The 18,893-nt window shown below is 44.0% G+C and overlaps 1 protein-coding gene across 7 annotated transcripts in view; it reads left to right on the forward strand.

Moving 5' to 3' along the window:
* LOC102929958 (S-adenosyl-L-methionine-dependent tRNA 4-demethylwyosine synthase TYW1) overlaps window positions 1–18,893 on the forward strand; it is a 130,585-nt gene that overhangs the window by 219 nt on the left and 111,473 nt on the right. For 3 of the 7 annotated variants that reach the window (XR_005222603.2, XR_006286257.1, XM_007054162.4), the window contains exons 1-8: window positions 405–544; window positions 870–1,167; window positions 3,841–3,983; window positions 4,804–4,944; window positions 5,453–5,554; window positions 6,281–6,475; window positions 8,011–8,292; window positions 9,612–9,734. Coding sequence is in view for 5 of the 7 variants with exons in the window: in XM_007054162.4 (XP_007054224.2) it covers window positions 1,134–1,167; window positions 3,841–3,983; window positions 4,804–4,944; window positions 5,453–5,554; window positions 6,281–6,475; window positions 8,011–8,292; window positions 9,612–9,734 (1,020 nt within the window). In the remaining 2 variants the exon portion in view is untranslated. Of the gene's footprint in view, window positions 1–336; window positions 633–869; window positions 1,168–3,840; window positions 3,984–4,803; window positions 4,945–5,452; window positions 5,555–6,280; window positions 6,476–8,010; window positions 8,293–9,611; window positions 9,735–18,893 lie in introns of those variants that run through there. The other 4 variants (XM_027831409.3, XM_027831402.3, XM_043530923.1 and 1 more) reach the window with 3 other exon arrangements.

Below are 18,893 nucleotides of genomic sequence, written 5' to 3' on the forward strand. Positions count from 1 at the left end.
GCTCTCGCAGCGCCGCGGCACGCTGTGGTGGTGGGGGTCTGACCGTGCCTGCCCCGGCGCCCGGGAGAGGGGCGGTTTGAAAGCAGTGCCCCGAGCCGGCCCCGCCGTGCACGGTTCCCCTGAGGCGCACCCGTGCCTGCCCCCAGCCCTCCGGACCTAGGGGGCAGGACACGGCCTGTCAGGGAGTGTCATCCCGCCATGGGCCCTCCGTGACAGCGGGCCGCCCCCCGAGCCACACACCAGACCCCAGCGGACCACACCGCCGTGATGGTGCATTAATATGAGCGCACCGCACCGCGGTGATGGCCGGAGCACCGTCAACGGACAGGGTGCTGCGGAGGCGGCAGAGAGACCGGCCCCGCCGGAGGAGCTCACACCCAGTCAGCCCGCGCGCCCATCACCGTGTCGTCTTGGCCGCCTGCCTCCCTTCTCTGGGGCATGGATGCCAGTGGCTCCTGGGTGGGGTTCCTCGACAGCAGTGAAAAGCTCCAGAGGGCCGGCTGGCGTGGGGGACGGTGTTCCCGTGATTGTGTCGGAGACGGGGGTGAGAGTGGCTTGGCTCTGTGTGGTTTTTTTGTAGCACGTCGTGTTTCCCGGGCGGGCTGCGTTTCTGCCTGTCGCTCTGTGCTTCAGTGTGTTTCTGTGACTGTTCGTGGCATTCGGTTTCTATGCGACCGCGTGTGTGGGGTGTGTGTAGGATCGGCTGCTCCCCCCCGCCGTGATTGTCTTTACTGTATTGTTTTAGTGTCCCATTTCTTTAGCCCGGTGAAGTGGCACTGCCAGTCTGATGGTTTTGCGTATGAGAGATTGTTTTTCTATGACTGTAAATGTTTAGAGTGTTTGTGATCGCCTGTGTTTTTGTTTTCTAGGCATGAGGAAGAAAACACTGCCACACCAGCCGTGAGCTCTGTGTAGCTTTCTTTTCAACGGTAGCAATCTATGAAGTGAAGTGGGGAGGAAGGAGAAAAAAACCTCCCAGCATCCCTCTGCAAACAGCATGGCTGCCCCCAGCAGCTCCTGGGGATTTCTCTGTCTCAGTTAAGTTTGTTACCTAAGACGTAGAAGAGTAGCTGCAAATTGCCACATCACGCTCTGGAATACTGAATTTTTGGCTCGTGTTTCAGGTCTTAACTATGCCGGCTGCTTGTGCTGATGCTCATGCCATGGGTAAGTACTATTGTGTGGAGAGACCTGGTGAGATCGTTGTTGCTAGTGCCTTGACAGAGGACATATCTCCTATTAAACTGAAATGATACTGATTTAGCCATCACACATCAGGAATAGCCTGTTATCCTGCTGCTCCCAGCAAGGTGGGAACGGGCTCACTCACTTGCTGCTTTTAGTTCTGAGTGCATCATACACTCAGTTGCTTATTCTTTTAAAAAGGGGTCAAATTAGCGCTGAGCCTGGAAGGGGTGACCCCTGTGACCAATATCTTAAAACCTTAGGGCTGCTGGGACCACCTGAGTGCAGGCTGGCTTTACAGATAGAAATGAGATTGGAACATGTCTGTGATGGAAACACCCAAAGCGAAATCTGTTAGTATCAGAGAAATGTAGGAAACAATAATATGAAGGTAACCCTGAATTACTGCTGCACCCTTCTCCGGTGGTGCCCCTGGCGGAAGCACCTCTGAGCCAGCTAATAGCCTTGGCTTTTGGGTGTTAATTTCCAGCCAGGGTTCAAGAGTGTTAATTACAGGCAGCTGAGTGTATTTAAACTCCACAAAGGGAAGGTATGTGTGACTGGGAGCAGTGAGGAACGGGAGGGGCTATCTTTGGGGTTATGAGTTTGCTGCATGGGAGGAGGGTAATTAGAGATTTTGGCCAGATTGCTTTTAGGTGGGATTGAATTAGAAACTGTTGCAATAAAACCTTGACCCAGAGGATTATTTGGATTCAAAGCTGAGCGTCTAATAAACCTTTTTGTTTGAAGAGTTACCCTCTCTGGCCTTGCTTCAGTGGGTAAGTGACATTATCCCCATTTTACAAAGAGTGGGAATGAGAGCAGAGAGGTTGAGAAGGAGACTTGTTACAGATGAAATACCAAGCCACTGGTAGAGCAGGGAATAGTACCCAGATCTCCAGACTTCTAGGAAAACTTACGTTTTTTTAAATATCCCTTTTACCAAAAAGGCATTTTTGTTCCAAGGAAGGCTAGGCTAAGCTTTTATTTGCCTGGCGCTCCTGGTTTGGTTGTGGACCTTGGAAACTAGTTTATTAACTGAGCTGATTCTAAAGGTCTTGTTTAGATTAGGGCAATTTGCAATTGTGTGATTACATCTGTGTAGTCACACTGGTGCAAATTTCCATCTAGACAAGCTTTTTGGGTTTTTGCTGCTTCAAGAATATTGGAAAACATCTGTTGCTCACAGTGATTTTCACAAACATTTTCTGGTCTCCAGCATTGTCTGTACTACAACTCTGGCCTCTGGCAGGCAGCTGCTTGTAGGGTTGGCTCTGGTTACAGACTGCTATCTCAGTGACTCCTCATTTCTTTCCTTTCAAGTAGCTCATTCTGATTGAAATGCTAGGCAAAGCTGGCCAGCTGTGGAATTGTGGCAATGAATTAACAAGTGAGCTGACAATCAGTGTGAGAAGTCTTATGACTATTCCCAATGGAGGTTGCTGAGAAAACCAAATATTTTGCATTCAGTTTCCAAGAAACTTTCCCCTCCCTTACTTGCACTCTTTTGTGGGATAGCAGACCTGATCTCAGACTCCAGTACCTATTAGAGTCATGATGTTGGGAGCCCAGTTAAGAGCATGAGAAGTAATAATGTGAATGCTCAATCCCTGCTCTTCAGAAAGAATTAATTTAATGAGTTAGTCTTATTTTGTCAGCTTATGATCTTTAAGCCTTTGAACATTTTGCACATAACCAGTAAAGACAGAGAATGGGGAAGTAGTACTGTTTACTACACTGTAACGTATATTGCTCTTAATACTATACTTTAAAAGCTAATCCTGTTTTTAAATAAAAACCTTGTGGTTATGCGCCTTGTATAATGCTGATGAAGTATGTTCAGTTTAATCAAAATATTAAGCATGTCTTGATACACAGTTTATTAAAACTTGTATAGTTTGAGCAGTTTGTAATGGTTCTAATCTTGCACTGAGCTCTTTGAAGTCAGCAGAGCTCTATATAGGTGCAAGGTTTTGCACTCATTGGATTTGTTGCAAGACTGAGGCCAATGAGATGAAGTTTGGTTTTTGCATTAAGACTGTATTAATTCTTAAGAGTCTATAATGGCACAAGTATCAGAAGGATAGCCGTGTTAGTCTGTATCCACAAAAACAACGGGGAGTCCGGGGGCACCTTAAAGACTAACAGATTTATTTTGGGCATAAGCTTTCGTGGGTAAAAACCCCACTTCTTCAGATTCATCTGCAGTGGTTTTTTAACCACGAAAGCTTATGCCCAAATAAATCTGTTAGCCTTTAAGGTGCCACTGGACTCCTCGTTTTTTTTCATAATGGCATAGAACATGTTTAAGACACAGTGCACCAGAGCTATGCTGTTGAAACTTAGAATGTCATGTAACAGTCCAAGGCTTTGGCCTGCATATGAGAATGTAGTTATGCTCGGTCTATGTAGCAGTATTTTACTGGGTGAAAGGCCAGCTAGTCCCTAATTCATTTATAATGGTTGTGTCCATAGTCAAAAGCCATTTCAATTTCTGCCTGTCATTGCGTGATCTGGAGACTGAGAATAGTTAAGGTCATGAGACTGGTAGATGCTGTGTGTGTGTGTGTTGCTTTTTTAAAATGGTTGATGAAGGAAACTGCTGCTGCTTTTGCTGAGTTGGAAGAGGGCAGTCATGATTTATTCTCATTTTAGATGCATCAGTGGATACATGGAGCTTCTTCTACACTCATCTGATGTCCTTATGGCTAAACAGGTTTTACATCTACTCTTGTGCAGCTTTTGGCATCGGTATTTGGATCTGTTTTCAGTTCATTACCACCAAAGCCAAAAAGCAGGTAAAGTGAGACTTCACAATTCTAGCATTTATATTCTTTCAACTGGAAGTATCCCAGAGTGTTACAACAGTAATCCTTTGATTATTACTGAAATGTATCCCACTTTGATGTGGGAATGTGGCATTTCATTTCAGTGTAGTCCGCTCTAGGCCACGTGCAAGTTCTAATTTCTTAAAGTTTAAATGTGGTTTGGCATACTCGGAAATCATAGTACTTGAAGTGTGTTAGAAAGATATCAAAAGTATACCTGCTGAATATTTTACTGCCTTGTTACCGACATGTGAACTGATCTCACATAATCGCTTCTGTTTATTATGTGAAGAAGATCTGACATTCTGGACGGGGCCAGCACTTTTTCAAATGTAGAATCCTATCTCTGCCAGCTGCTTACACCTGATGTTTTAGAATCAAGTCCTGTTCCCATTGAAGTTAATGATAAAAATTCCATGATTTCACTAGGAGCAGGATTATGCCATTCAAGAGGGTAAAAACTCCCTAATAAAATATTCAGTTGTGTATGTGGGTGAAGTGTGTAGATATGTGGGATGGGAGGAAGGCATGTCTTCAGACACCTGCTGTGATCAAGTCACGTCCTATAATCTGAGATAAGATTACAGAAACATGGCTTATTTAAATGAGAGGATGCTAGTTTGATTGTTTTTATGGGTCAGCTGTAACTCTAAAAATGATCACTGTTACATTTGCTAGCGCTCACCAACCTAATGCTGAAGATCTAACCAGGTGGTTTGCATTTTATGTGAAAACTAGCTTAAGATGAGTTTGAAAGGGGTAAGATTGGGATACTACAATTGTTTTGTAGGATGAAAAATCCACCCAGAAGCTAACTCCATCTAAAGTAACAAAAGATGTGCTAATAAATGGATATACAATGCCAAAGACGAAGGAGGTTTATGTTGCTGGGGTGAAGGTTTTCTATGGCTCTCAGACTGGCACTGCTAAGGTAAAAGTAATTTTATTCTACTTGGACAAAGTTAATTCAAAATGTCATTGAAGCGTAACTTTGGCTTTTGTTGTCCAATACAATGAAAAAAGTGAAGAGGAAATTAGATTTTAAATAATTATTCATCTTGAAAAATCTAAGGGTTATTACGTGAACCCTTTAAAATATACTCTGTTAATCTGTTGGTGTCACTTTAAACTCCTCTTGTGTGGAGAGATTCTGCTTTATAGTGTTTCTCTGACAAAGACAAAAACTGATTAAAGTTGAGTGATTTTTGTGTGTCTGTAGAAATACTCACTTTTTCCAAAACCAAATGCACTTCACTTTTAAAAAAAGAAAATGTGTGTTTTATAGCTGTCTTTGTTCTATTTCTGTACATGATAGCCATATGAAATATCAGCTTCTTGTTAAAAGGTTTGTGAGTTTCTAACGCCCTCTCATGAATTTGTTTGGCTCTTCCTTCAGTTGGGTTATTGCAGATAAAGCCTTTCCATGTCTCTCTCTCCAGGGATTTGCAACAATTCTTGCTGAAGCTATTCTCTCCCTTAATTTGCCTGCAGAAATCATTAACATGAGAAACTATGATCCAGATGATTGTCTAGCCGAAGAGGTTAGTATTTTTCTTTCTTCCCCTTCCTAGACAGGTAAAGTATATAAATGTAACAATTCCCTGGGTCTGTTGAGAGGTCTTATCTCTTCTGCATCTCCCTGCAGACCTCCCCTAGTTCTCTGCAAATCCCATAAGACTTGTGTTGAAGAGTGCATCTTTGGGGTAAATGGGAACCTTCAATGCTGGGCTTCTTACAGCCTAAAACACCACCTTGAAGTAATTTAATATTGGCCCTTATTTGACATCAACTTGCTATTTCTTTTCTAAGAGAAGGTAGAATGATAGTCTGTCTAGAACACAGACCTATGATCCTGGGAGATCTGAGTTCTTTTCTTGGTTCTGCTGCAAGCTTTCTCAATAAGATAGAGATATTTTTCAAGTCCTTGCCTCAGTGTCCTGTCTGGGAGTAGTAATAGTTCATCCCTACTTCACTGGGGTGTTGATATTTATTTAGTTAATGTTCATAAAGTTCCTTTAGATCTTTGAATGGAAATGCTGTATGGGGCAAAATGTTTATTAATACAGTTTCCCAATTTATTGAATCCATGGTTTATACAAAGTGAATTTACCAGCTTCATGCCTAGGGTTTTCTGCCGTAGACTTCATACCTAGACTTCTAAAAAGACAATAACATTCTCTTCCTGACACACTAATATTAAAGTTGTTTTAGAAAATGCACTGATCATCCCTTTAAAATATTCTTTTCCTCTGCTATGCTGTCTTCAGGCAATCAGCAAAAATATTTGTGTGTTTCTGGTTGCTACCTACACTGATGGACAGCCAACTGAAAATGCAGCATGGTTCTGCAAATGGTTAGAAGAGGCTGTGAATGACTTTAGGTTTGGCAAAACCTATCTGAGAGGCATGAGATACGCTGTGTTTGGCTTGGGAAATTCATTATATGTGGACCACTACAACACGGTGAGTTTCTCTGGATTTTCTTTTTGTTTTCTGATCCTGAAGAATTGCTAAGCATCTTCGGTGTCTGCAGACATCAGTGAAATTGATAGTGTTCTTCACCGCTCAGGTTAGGCAGTTAGTGTTCTGGAGATTCCTTGCTTTTAAGAGGAAGTTGGAAAATTAGATGTTTAAAGGATGCAGTATTTAAGGCCAGATCCAACTCCCCTTCAAGTGCAGCACCCATTCAAAGCGAAGAGGAATGATTCCTACTGGTATTATGTTAACCTGTGGATTGTTTTCCCCAGGATGGCAATTCAGACACTTGTAAAACTATATAGTAACTCTGATCCCCAGCCTTTGTAATATTTACAGAATACGTTTTGTAAATCTCTCATTGTGAAATGAATTTCCAGGCTTTTAAAACCAGTAATTAGTAGATAAAGCTGTTATATTTGTTTTGTCAGAGGCTGTTCTGTATGTTTTTTAAAGAGCAAAATAAACCACTGACTTATTGCCTCTTTCCCTTTTTTAAAGTACTCCTTTCTCTGCATTTCATTTACTGTACTGGATCATGTAAATCTTGATATTCGCCAACTATGTGATAGTCTGATGGTGTTTAACCTTATGAACTGACTGAGATTACCTAAATCAGAAAGAGAAAAAAGATGTAGTTTATCAGACTAATGTACTTGTACGGTGCTTGATTGCCTGATGGCAACACCTGGTATTCTACATACATAGGTTTAGTTATTACTAGCAAATGCTGTGAAATGAAAAACTATCCCCTAAACACATCTATTATAGAATCCTAGAAATACAGGGCTGGAATGAACCTCAAGAAGTCATCGAATCCAGCGTCCTGTGCTGAAGCAGGACCAGGTAAACTTAGACCATCTCTGACAAGTGTTTGTCCAACCGGTTTTTAAAATCCTCTAGCGTTGGAGATTCCACAACCTTCTTTGGAAACCTCTTCCAGAGCTTAACTATGCTTAGAGTTAGAAAGTTTTTCCTAATGTCTAACCTAAATCTTCCTTGTTGCAGATTAAGCCCATTACTACTTCTCCGACCTCAAGTGGACACGGAGAACACAGTCCTCTTTAGGACAGCCCTTAACAGATTTGAAGACTGTTATCGGGTCCCTTCTCAGCCTTCTTTGCTTAAGACTAAACATGCCCAGGTTTTTTTAACCTTTCCTCACAGGTCAGGTTTTCTAAACCTTTTATCATTTTTGTTGCTCTCCTCTGGACTCTCTCCAGTTTGTTCACATCTTTTCTACAGTTTAGCACCCTGAATTGGACAGACTCAGTGGTGATATCAATACTGTTTTACTGATGAAGAAACTATGAGGTATAGAGCTAAGGTTTAAGTTCATACTCTGCATCTAACAGAGCTGGTATTAGAGCGCAGAAATCCCTGGTTCCCAATCACTTAGTCAGCCTGCTATGGCCATGCATCTAGCCACATCTTTCTAAATTCCTGTCCAATTTGTTTTCTGAATTCTGTCTCTGTGAGTTCTTGGGCCTTGTTAATGGGCTTTTTTCCGTCTCCTGTCCTAGGTTGGAAAAAACATTGATAAATGGCTGTGGATGCTCAGTGCTAGTCGTGTCATGACTCGTGCGGAGGGGGACTGTAATGTAGCCAAAAGCAAGCACGGCAGCATCGAGGCTGACTTCGACGCTTGGAAGGCCAGGTTCCTTGCTAGGCTCCAGGCACTTTGCAAAGGGGAGAAGAAGCCCTGTAGCGGGAACTGTAAGAAAGGCAAGTGCAAATCCAAAGGGAAGCAGAGCAAGGAGGGATCAGATCATGAACAAAGGGTGTCGGAGCAGGAGAACACTGAGGTAGGTCCAAAAATCACAGGGCATTACTTCTGTGACAAGTCTCTCTTAGCTGGGTTGGTTTAAGGAAATCTGTGGGCTCTCTTGGAGCGGTATTGGACTCCTCCCTTTGCTTCCCCAGCTCTAAGGGCTTGGATCCACTATGTGACCTTTTCCCTCACACCTGTCCCTTGCTTCTGTGCCTTGGGGAGGGTGCAAGTAGAGGGCCAGAAAAGAAGTAGAACTGAAGCTCGTGTGTGTGAAGGGGAGTTAGAGGGAATGGTACAGGGAAGTTTCCCTTTAAATGGGAACAAGGATGTGCCAGAGCCAACATAAAGGGGAGCCATGTTGATTTCTCAGAGAGGTCTTACGTTATCTCCACCGCCGGGGTGAAGCTTCTTCTTTACTGTGCCATAGGAGCAGTTAACAGCGCCACTAGCATTTCAGTCTGTCGCTGATCAGGTGGGCTGCTTTGATCCAGGGTCTCTTTTCAGCTGCAGATTGGCAGCATTGTCTGAGGCAGCTCTGTCTCTTCCTCTGAATACTTACATGTCTAACTGCTTGTCTCTCTCCCACAGTGTTTGTGTTAATAACAGGTTTTGATTAGGGGATCATCTCTCTTGCTCTGTAGAAAGTGAAAGCAACAGCTGCTGATGCTGAGACACTTGAATCATCTATCTCGAGCACAGGGCATCATTTCTAGTGCACTATAGACCTTACCAGAAGACGGTTGCTCTTCTCCCTGGATGGGGTTGAAGGTGCAAGGCTGCCTCTTCCTTAGGCTACCACGAGAGGAATAGGCTTTGTTAATATTGATACAGGACAGCTGCTGTGCCTGGCTCTTTACGGGGGAGTAAGACAAGCCCCCTGCCCTGAGGAGTTTACAATTTGAACAGCAGTTCCCTTCCTGTCTTGTTCACTGTGATATTGATCACTCTGGTGTGGATTTTCAAAGGAGCCTAAAGGAATGAGGTGCCTAAATCCCATGGGAGTTGGGTGCCTTTGTCCTAACCTCTGATTTAAACTGCCAATGACAGGGTGGCAAATGGACGGATCAGGAAAGAGAGAGAGTGGAATGAATCTGGAAGCCAGATTTCCCAGGAGACTGAGGGTCAAATGCTTTGTGTACTCTTAAATTCATTGAAAAAAACAATTCATCAGGCTTTTTATTGCTACAGCTGGGAGTTGTGTGCCTTGTATAGGTCAAATGTCCCATCGTTAACCCTTCCAGAAGTCTTCGCCACATGTTGTGTAATTGAATCAGCAGGCTCGAATAGGCAGGGGTTTATATTTAATATAGTACGCAAGCTTCTAAAATTCCTTCTGCAATCTTTATTGCATAGGTGGAGGATTTATTTGAAACCACCAGCGAGGAGGAGTCGGGCGCTGAGGAAGATGGAAGCCGTAACTCTGTCATTGACGTTGAAGATCTGGGCAAAATTATGGGTCACATGAAGAAGGCCAAGGTACTGCTATTGGAGCAAGCTCAGTACTTGGAGTTTCCTTATCACCAAGGTGGCGAGCTGATTAAAATATTACTGCCCCTGGCTTGTAGCTATATAGGTAAACTATAAACTAAGCAGTAAACTCAGTTGGTTATCACCTAAGGACACAACAAAAATGTGACTTAAAATATTTGGAGGTAGGTTGGGAAGTGCTCTTTTCCCCCTTCAAAAGATTTAGCAATAGTCTTATTTTAAAGTTACGGGATTGTAATAAAGGGCACTGACGCCTGGAAAAATGTGGATTGAAAAGTGCACAGAGTACAGCTCTTGGTAGCATAGATGTTTCGTATTTAAAATTTCCCTCCAATTGGGGGTAAACAATATGATTTGTTTAGTGTCACCCATGATGCCACGGTACAATGGATAAAACTCCATTTTAGGTGGACAAGCAGATGACGATGACATGACATGCCTTTATAGCAGAGGTGGGCAAACTACGGCCCGTGGGACCATCCTGCCTGGTCCATGAGCTCCCGGCCAGGAGGCTCGCCCCCGGCCCCTCCCCCGCTGTTTCTCCTCCCCCGCAGCTACGCCACTGCGCAGGCAGCGGGGCTGCGAGCTCCTGCTGCTCTGAGCAGCATGGTAAGGGGGTGGCGGCAGGGGGACGCGTGCGGCGGTGCAGGGGTTGCATAGGGGGTCCCTGGGGGCAGTCAGGGGATAGGGAGTGGTTGGATGGGGTAGAGGTTCTGGGGCGGTCAGGGGGTGGGGGCCAGGCTGTTTGGGGGGGTACAGCCTTCCCTACCCAGCCCTCCATACAGTTGCGCAACCCTGATGTGGGCCTTGTGCCAAAAAGTTTGCCTACCCCTGCTTTATAGAGTCTGTGGCATGACACTATCTTCAATCATGTTAGACAGCTGAATGCTTTTGGGTAGCAGGGATGCTTTCCCCTGTAAGGGCCAGTCAGCCCTGTTCAGTTAGTCCCACCCTGCTACACCTGCGCTGGGTGTTGGATTTAAGAAGAGGAGCTCCATGTGGAAGCAGGCGATAATCCCCTGGCTAAGGAGGAGAACAGGTGAGCTGCCTGAGGAGGAAAGTCCAGCAGTTGAGTGCTGGCTGGGGTGGGAGCGGATGGGTTGCTCCTAAAGAGGGAAAAAGCTGAGTGTGAGCTAGGAATTGGCTGTAGCCTGCCAGGGTCCCTTTGAAGGAGGGTAGACCTGACCTGGATGGTTGGGGTGATAGTGAGACAGGCCATTGCTGCTGGAAGCCCGCCTGTAAAGAAGACTTTCTTTTGTTTTGGTGTTGCATTGGACTTAGACTAAGGGTCTCTGTTACCCTGGAAGGGATTGAATGTTTAAAGTGGCTTGGCTGGAGGGCCATGTCACCTCTCTGGCAAGAGTAGGCTGAAGAGTGTTAAGGGGAAACTGAGGCGCAAGTGCTGCAACACCTGGTCTTGCAACAAGGGGACACTCTGCGACAGTGAGCTGTGTTCATATTGTCACAAGAGTGCTTGCTAGCATGAAGTTTTGGTTCAATTGTCTTTCCTGACTAAAGGAGAAAGTTGGAGAGTCTTTCAGGAATTTAAGAGAGCAGGAATTAGCTCTTTGCACTGGGACTGTCACTTGCTATATATTTGACCTATTTGTAGAATAATGCAGCTCTGACTTGGTTGATGCCTCTAGGGGTGATTGCAGCATAAATGTCTAATAAAAAAGAAGAAAAATAAAGGTTTGAAATGCAATGGGACTAGGACAGGGCCCGAAGTTTCTCTCTTTGGAAATACAGGTGCATGCACTAATATTGACTCTACTTTGGGCTCGTAGAGGAAAAAGTGGTGTTCCTGAACAATGAACGGGAAGTGTCCTCAGAAGTTATTTTTGCTAAGTGCAAAGATGAGTTTTCAACTACAGAACTAGGCCTACTATTTTATGTTGGTTTTATTAAATGCTCTCAGTAGCTAAGTGTGTTTTTTTAAAAAAAAAAAAAAAACACAAAAAAAACCCCACAAACACACCACCAAAAACAAACCTCCTGCCTCTGCCACATGGTCATTATTCCTGTTATATTGCAGATCTGTTTGGATTTATCTAGTAAGGCATCCGAGGCAATAACTGTAAAGTTTCAGTTGCGTGTGCAATGAAAATAATTGGTGTGCACGTTTCTTTGTAGTCCATAACAGTAACGGCAGTTACTAGTTAGTTTTAAGAGACAGTTGCAGATAAATCTGGCAGGCCTGATCTTCTATTGCCTCAACACCCAAAACTCTAATTGATTTCAGTGGGAAACATGGGAGTGCAAGGAATGCAGAATGAAGCTGTCTGAGGATACTTCATCTCTTTTCTCAAGGGGAAATTCTGAGATTAGCAGGCTTCTCCCCCGAGCTCATACTGCCTCATTAACTGTCATGGGGGAAGATGGGGACCTGTATCTGAATGTCTACCTTTCCTTAGTGTAGTGTCAGCTTAGTATCTGTGTCTCCATTGGGGGGAAACTATTTTCCACTTACTAGATCTTCCTCACCCTTAACACGCTTTGATCCTATTTGCAATAGGGTACAGTCCTCCTTTGGCTTCACTGTCATATGTATTCACCACTAGAGGTCACTGGAGAAAAGAAAAAGAGATTCTTTGTGTATGCAGTGTAGTTTAGCTGTGGAGGTCCCAGGATATGAGAGAGACAATGTGGGTGAGGTAATATCGATTATTGGACCAACTTCTGTTGGTAAGAGAGACAAACTTTGAGCCACCTTGAGCTCTTCTCCAGGCTTAAAGCTTGAAAGATTGTGTCTCTCACCAACAGAAGTTGGTCCAATAAAAGATTCTTTTTGGTAGCCTTCATTTGTGACATGACTTGAAACCACTAAAGGGAAAAAATAATCATTTTTGCAACCATTTTTATAGGAGATTAGACCTCAAGGTTTCACTGACTAATAGAATCTAGCAACAGCACAAGGAATGTGCAATGTAAAATAAAAATATGCGTAGTCCATTGTCTAGTTTATGAACAAGCAAATGACCACAACAGTAAACTACAACTGTTTCCTAAAGTTTTGTGATCACTGCCCTGGTAGTGACCAAAGTCAGAATTTCCAGTATAATTGAGTGTTACAAATAGGCAACAAAAACTCACTGTTGCTTGACGCTTGGTCTTTCTAGGATCTAAGATGGAGTTTTCTGTCTCTACCTCTCATCCTCCCCTTATTTTGTCTGTGGAGCTGGAGTCTTTTATTAATCCCCTCCTCCCTAAACTGGTTTCTTTGTGCAGACTCTATGTAGGTTGGCTATCCCAGAAGTGCAACCCCCTGCCCCATACAATCTAGGGACTCTATCCTGCAACTCTTATACTACTAGACCCACTTGAGTTCAAGGAGGCTACTTGTAAGAGTAAACTACTTCTTGTGTGTTCTGTAGCTGTCTAGGATTTTGGATTAATTCAGAAAGCTTAGACCTGGGAAGTATTTTCTTTCATCTCTTCGCCCATGGATATTCCAACTAAAAACCTCACCTGTGGCAGTTAAATACCTCCAAAGAATCCTCAGGGCAGGTCTACACTTAAAATGCTGCAGCGCTTCAGTGAAGATGGTATGGGGGGCTTCTCCTGTCAGCATATTTAATCCACCTCTGTGGGAGGCAGTAGCTATGTTGACAGGACATTGACATAGCTCTGTCTAGGTTGGTATAACCTGCATTGCTCAGGGTTGTGCATTTTTCATACCCCGTCGTGATGTAGCTATACTGATGTAAGTTTATAGTTGGAGACCTGGCCTCAGGCAGGCCTGGGGGAAGACTCTTGTATTTCCTCTAGCTATGTGTTGGCTGTGTGTGTTAATGTCTGAAAGTTGCATTTCATTCGTCTTTTAAAAATTGCTTGTCAAGGATAGGTTTCTTAACTACAGCCATATCCTGCTATTAATTTTAATGTAAAACTCCAGTTGACTTCAGTGGATCTCCATACACAGAACGATGGCAGGATATGACCATATTGCTGCATGTGAGCGGCTAAATAGGTGTCTGTCTTTATCGTTAGCTATGAGAATGCATGGCTTTGCCTCTGATGAATCTCCCAGGGAATATGCAGACTGACTTACTAACGAATTTGTGTAACTGCTTGAATTGTGGAATGATCCCATAGGTGCAGTCATTTATTGTAATAAAAATAAACACTGAAGATGTGATATTAACATGCAGAAGAATTTGAAATGTGAAACTAATTCTTCATTATTGAGTTGTCTGATTTCCAAGATGGAAGGTATCATTGTTGGTTAAGTCCAAAGCATCCTTCTTTACAGAGTTGTCCTTGCTTTAGCTGCTGCTGCGCATTAGTGCAATGAGAGCTTTTGTCTTTCAAATTAAGATAATTTTAAAAACCAGTTTACAGAATACTGAGTTGCACGTGTTCAGTACTTAAATTCACAGGGCCTGATTCTGATCTCACACTGACTCTACTGAAATCAGTGGAATTATATCACTTAAAATGGGATGAGTGAGAGCAGAAAGGGGCCTAAAAATCTATTTGTAGAATACGTTGTATCTTAGCTTCTGATTTTTTTTTTTTTCATCCTTCTAATATTCCCCTGGCTTTGGGATGTACACTTGCACATTTCCTTTGTGCGTAGGGGGCAGTAAAAGATAATTTTTGAAGATTTTTAGGACCTAATTTTAATCTCTTATGTGGCTGTGTAAGGACTGGTGGCAGAGATTTGAATGCCTGGGACGTCTAGTCATAAATCCTTGTTGTCTTGATTTTTATGCTATGGCAGCATGAGCGAGGTCATGACAGCAGCATCTTAATAATGCATGTTTGTTCAGATCTCTGCAGTTAATCTTCGTTTAATTTTGCTGAATGAAATTCCATCTCCCATTACATGACTTGCTGGGAAATCTAGACCAGATTTTTGTTTTATGTATTGCCTTTTACACACTGCAAGTTTCTTAGGATTATACAAAATAGGGCATTTGATATAGGCAGCAGACCTTTTCTCATAATGCAAGGAAAAGTGGATTTTAAAAACTGATAAAAGGAAATACTTTTTTTACATGACAAAGAGCTAACTTGTGGAATTCACTGCCACAAGCTAAAATGGAAGCCAAGTCCTTAATAGAATTCAAGAAAGGGGTTAGATCTTCATATAGATAAGGGGTTCTCAACCTTTTTCTTTCTGAGGCCACCCCCAGTGTGCTATAAAAACTCCATGGCCCACCTGTGCCACAACAACTGGTTTTCTGCATATAAAAGCCAGGACCAGTGTTAGGGGGTAGGAAGTAGGGCAATTGCCTGGGGCCCCACACCACAGGGGCTCCACAAAGCTAAAAGAAAAGGAGTACCTGTGGCACCTTAGAGACTAACCAATTTATTTGAGCATAAGCTTTCGTGAGCTACAGCTCACTTAAGTTGCTCAGGCTTCTGCTTCAGCCCCAGGTGGTGGGGCTCAGGGTCCCGGGCTTCAGCCCCATGCATGGGGCCCCAGTGAGTCTAACACTGGTCCTGCTTGGCGAACCCCCTGAAACCTACTTGTGACCACTGAGAAAATATCCACAGTTTCATAAGACAGGGTAAAATAAATTCCAAGGCATATTAAAAATCTCCATGCTTTAGGACATAAGGCAACCACTAACTGATGGGTGGTTAGGAATAATTAGCCCAATGGGGAGGTTACTCTGTAAGTAGTCCACCATGGAGTTTCTTGCACCTTTCTCTGAAACATCTGTTACTGGTAACTCAGAGACAGGATGCTAGATTAGATGGAATGCAGCCTGACCTAGCAAGGTAATTCCTATGTTTTCTTGCTGTTAGCTGTAATTTCAATTTCGTTGCTTTTCAAACAGAGAATATGGTTTGGTTATATTCCCCCAACCAGCTTTTGTTTATCAGAGGAAGGTGTTGGCTTGTGACAGGTTGAACAGTTCCTTCTGCTTTTGATTGATAAAAATGTGGTACACCTTCTCTGTCCTCTAAAGTAACTCCCCAGAAATGTGTTTGTCAGATAAATGTGAAATTTAATGGATGTATTTTTAGCCTTTAAATCTATGGTCATTAATCACAGGGATACTGTTTCTTCATACAGTGTGTCTGCCACAGCTGGATGATTGTGATAAACTAGAAATACAGATCTGTCCTACCAAAAGGAATTGCTTTATTAACCTTCATACTTATAATCACCTAATTTTTTTTTGATCTGTTGAGAGCTAATCACGCATGCATGTTTTTCTTTGTACCATTTTCATATTAGTGTTCTTGGTTTGTTTTCCAAAACAAACAAATATAATGTTGTGTGTGGACACAGTTGCAAAGTTAAAATACAAGGGCTGGGGGGAAGAAAAGAAAAGGGGTAGTTGGAAATGAACCAAGTGTTTAGGATAGGATTGAAGTGGGGGACTAGGAGTCAAAGACTTTAGGATACTATTCCTGTTCTGCCACAGATTCACTGTGTGTTCTTGGGGAGGTCACTTGATCTCTCTTGGCTCATTTTGCCATCTTGTAAAATGGGGTGTATATTTACTCAGCTCCTGTGGGATTTGTAAACCTCAGTGTTCATACATTTATTTGAGAACCTTTATAGTTTTATCATTGTGAAAGGCCAAATCTTACTGTCTTCACTTAAACAAAACTCTGAGTGAAGTTGGTGGGAGCTTTCCTTGAGTAAGGAAACAGGTTTTGGTTCAAAATCTGTGCAAGAAACATGGTGTCCACTGTCGGTATCCAAACCTAACTGAGTGAGCTTAGTGTTCTGAACTGTAAAGCTTCACAACTAACAACTAAGAGCATGTGCACAACTGGAGTAGGGTTGCCAGAGGTCTGGTTTTCGACCAGAATGCCCAGTCAAAAAGGGACCCCAGCGGCTCTGGTCGGCGGTGCTGATCAGGCCATTAAAAGTCCAGACAGCAGCACAGCAGGGTCCAGGGCGGCACAGCAGGGTCCAGGGCTAAGGCAGGCTCTCTGACTGCCTTACCTCCAAGTGGCTCCCAGAAGCGGCTGCCCAGGTCCCTGTGGCCCCATGGCACATGGTGGGCAAGGGAAGCTCTGTGCGCTGCCCCCGCCCGAGTGCCAGCTCCGCAGCTCCCACTGGCCAGGAACTGCAACCAATGGGAGCTGCGGGGCGGCACCCGCAGGCACAAGGCCAGTGCGCGGAGCTGCCTGGCCACGCCTCTGCCTACAGGCTGCAGAGACTTGGCCTCTTCCTGGGAGCCATGGTAAGCGCCGCTGGGACCCCGCGCCCCGTCCCACACTGTCCAAGTGTATGGCATAGTCCCTAAATGGCAGTCAACCCTGAAAGTTTGTCTTCTGTCTTGCCAAAGCGTATTCCTTTTCTCTAAAGGTGCGGTTATTCTGAAATACGTTACCCATCAGGTCCTTTCTTCATTTTAAGGTGATGCACAGCTTTGCTTCCTTCAGCAAATTGGTTGATTTTTGTTTGAGCACTTCAGAGAGTTGATGGACAGAAATCCCTCTCTGTCATTTGTGGCAGTAGCACCTAGTGCTGCAACTGAGATTGAGACTCTGTTGTGCGAGGTGTTATACATACACAGCATGAAAGTATGTCTGTCCTGAGTTTATATACACGAGATGGACAAAGGGTAGGAGAAAGGAAGTAGTATTGACTCAATTTTACAGATGTAAACAGGGCCTAAGTATGCTGTAAACTGATATATTAAACTGTACCTGTAAACTGGTATGGAGTAACCTCTGAGTACAAAACCATGCCATGGAGTTTGTCTTGGTTCGTAGTACAGCTTGGTCTTAGCCAGGGAAACAGTGTTAACCTGTTTCTGCCAATAACCTTATATAATTGTAGCTCTAGGGGTGCTAATCTCACTCTACTGATGAGCGCAGTGTTGGCCTTTTGTATACACTTGTGACATGTGTAGGCTAGGAAATGATCTGTGGTTGATCAAGGATACCGACCCATCTCAAGTGGGGTTGAAAATAGCTCGGCCTCTAGGCAAGGACAAATTGGGCGTGACTTGATTTGGGATGCAGGAGGTTGAGGGGTTTGGAGTGTGGGAGTGGCCTCTGGGCTGGGGCACAGGTGTTGGGCTGAGGGTGCAGGCTCTGGGGTGGGGCTGGGATGAGGGATTTGGGGTGTAGAAGAGGGCTCCGGGCTGGGATCGAGGGGTTTGGAGGGCAGGAGGGGGCTCAGGGCTGGGGCAGGGGGCTGGGGTGCGGGAGGGGGTCAGGGGTTCAGGCTCTGGGCGATGCTTACCTCAAGCAGCTCCTGGAATCAGTGGCATGTCTGCCCTTCTGCTCCTATGCAGAGGCAAGGCCAGGCGGGTCCGCACACTATGTGGTCTGCAGACACTGCCCCCGCAACTCCCATTAGCCACGGTTCTCGGCCAATGGGAGTTGCAGAGCCGGCGCTTGGGACTCCACACACTGCCCTTGCCCTCTGTCTGCCCCTATGCATAGGAGCTGGGGGGGGGCGGAGATGGGGGACACATGCTGCTGCTTCTGGGAGCCGTGCGGAGCCTCGGCAGGCAGGGAGCCTGCCATAGCCCTGCTGCACCGTCGACCGGACTGTTAAAGTGGTCAGCGGTGCTGACCACAGCTGCCAGGGTCCCTTTTCGACTGGGCGTTCTGGTCGAAAACCGGACACCTTGCAATCCTACCCCAAACAATTACTGCCTGGAAGGCTGCTGGTGTTCAGTGATTCAGCTGAGGTTTTAGTCTGATTTAGAACAGACATATTAGCTCATCTAGTTCATATTCTTGCCAGGACAGTGTTGTTTCCTATGGTCAAGGCCCTTTGTTTTCAGTTTTTGCTTTGTTTAAAAATTCATGGGAATTTATCTGGGTTTATTACAATAATTAAAAAATGGATGAAAAATCAGTTCCAAAAATTAACGTAAATCTTTCTGGGTAAATATCGGAGTTAATATTGGGGGATGGGAGGAACAAAAAAAAAAAGCAACAAATAGAGAAAAGTAAGAGTACTGGAAATAAGAGACGTTTAATGCTGTGGTTTATTTCATGAACTTTACATTCAGTATGTACAGTGTATGTGTGTTCATGTATATCTTCCATTCCATTGCCTTATAACAGATGGCCTTGCATGGACACTTAGATTAACTTGTTAACATAAACATATCTATCTAATGTAATATACTGGATTTTCTTAACATAAACAGTATTTTTGTGTACTTGTGTGGTACAAAATTCAGGTAAAAAATCAGTATGCATCCGATGAAG

Source organism: Chelonia mydas, chromosome 17 (assembly GCF_015237465.2).
Source record: "Chelonia mydas isolate rCheMyd1 chromosome 17, rCheMyd1.pri.v2, whole genome shotgun sequence".
NCBI lineage: Eukaryota > Metazoa > Chordata > Testudines > Cheloniidae > Chelonia > Chelonia mydas.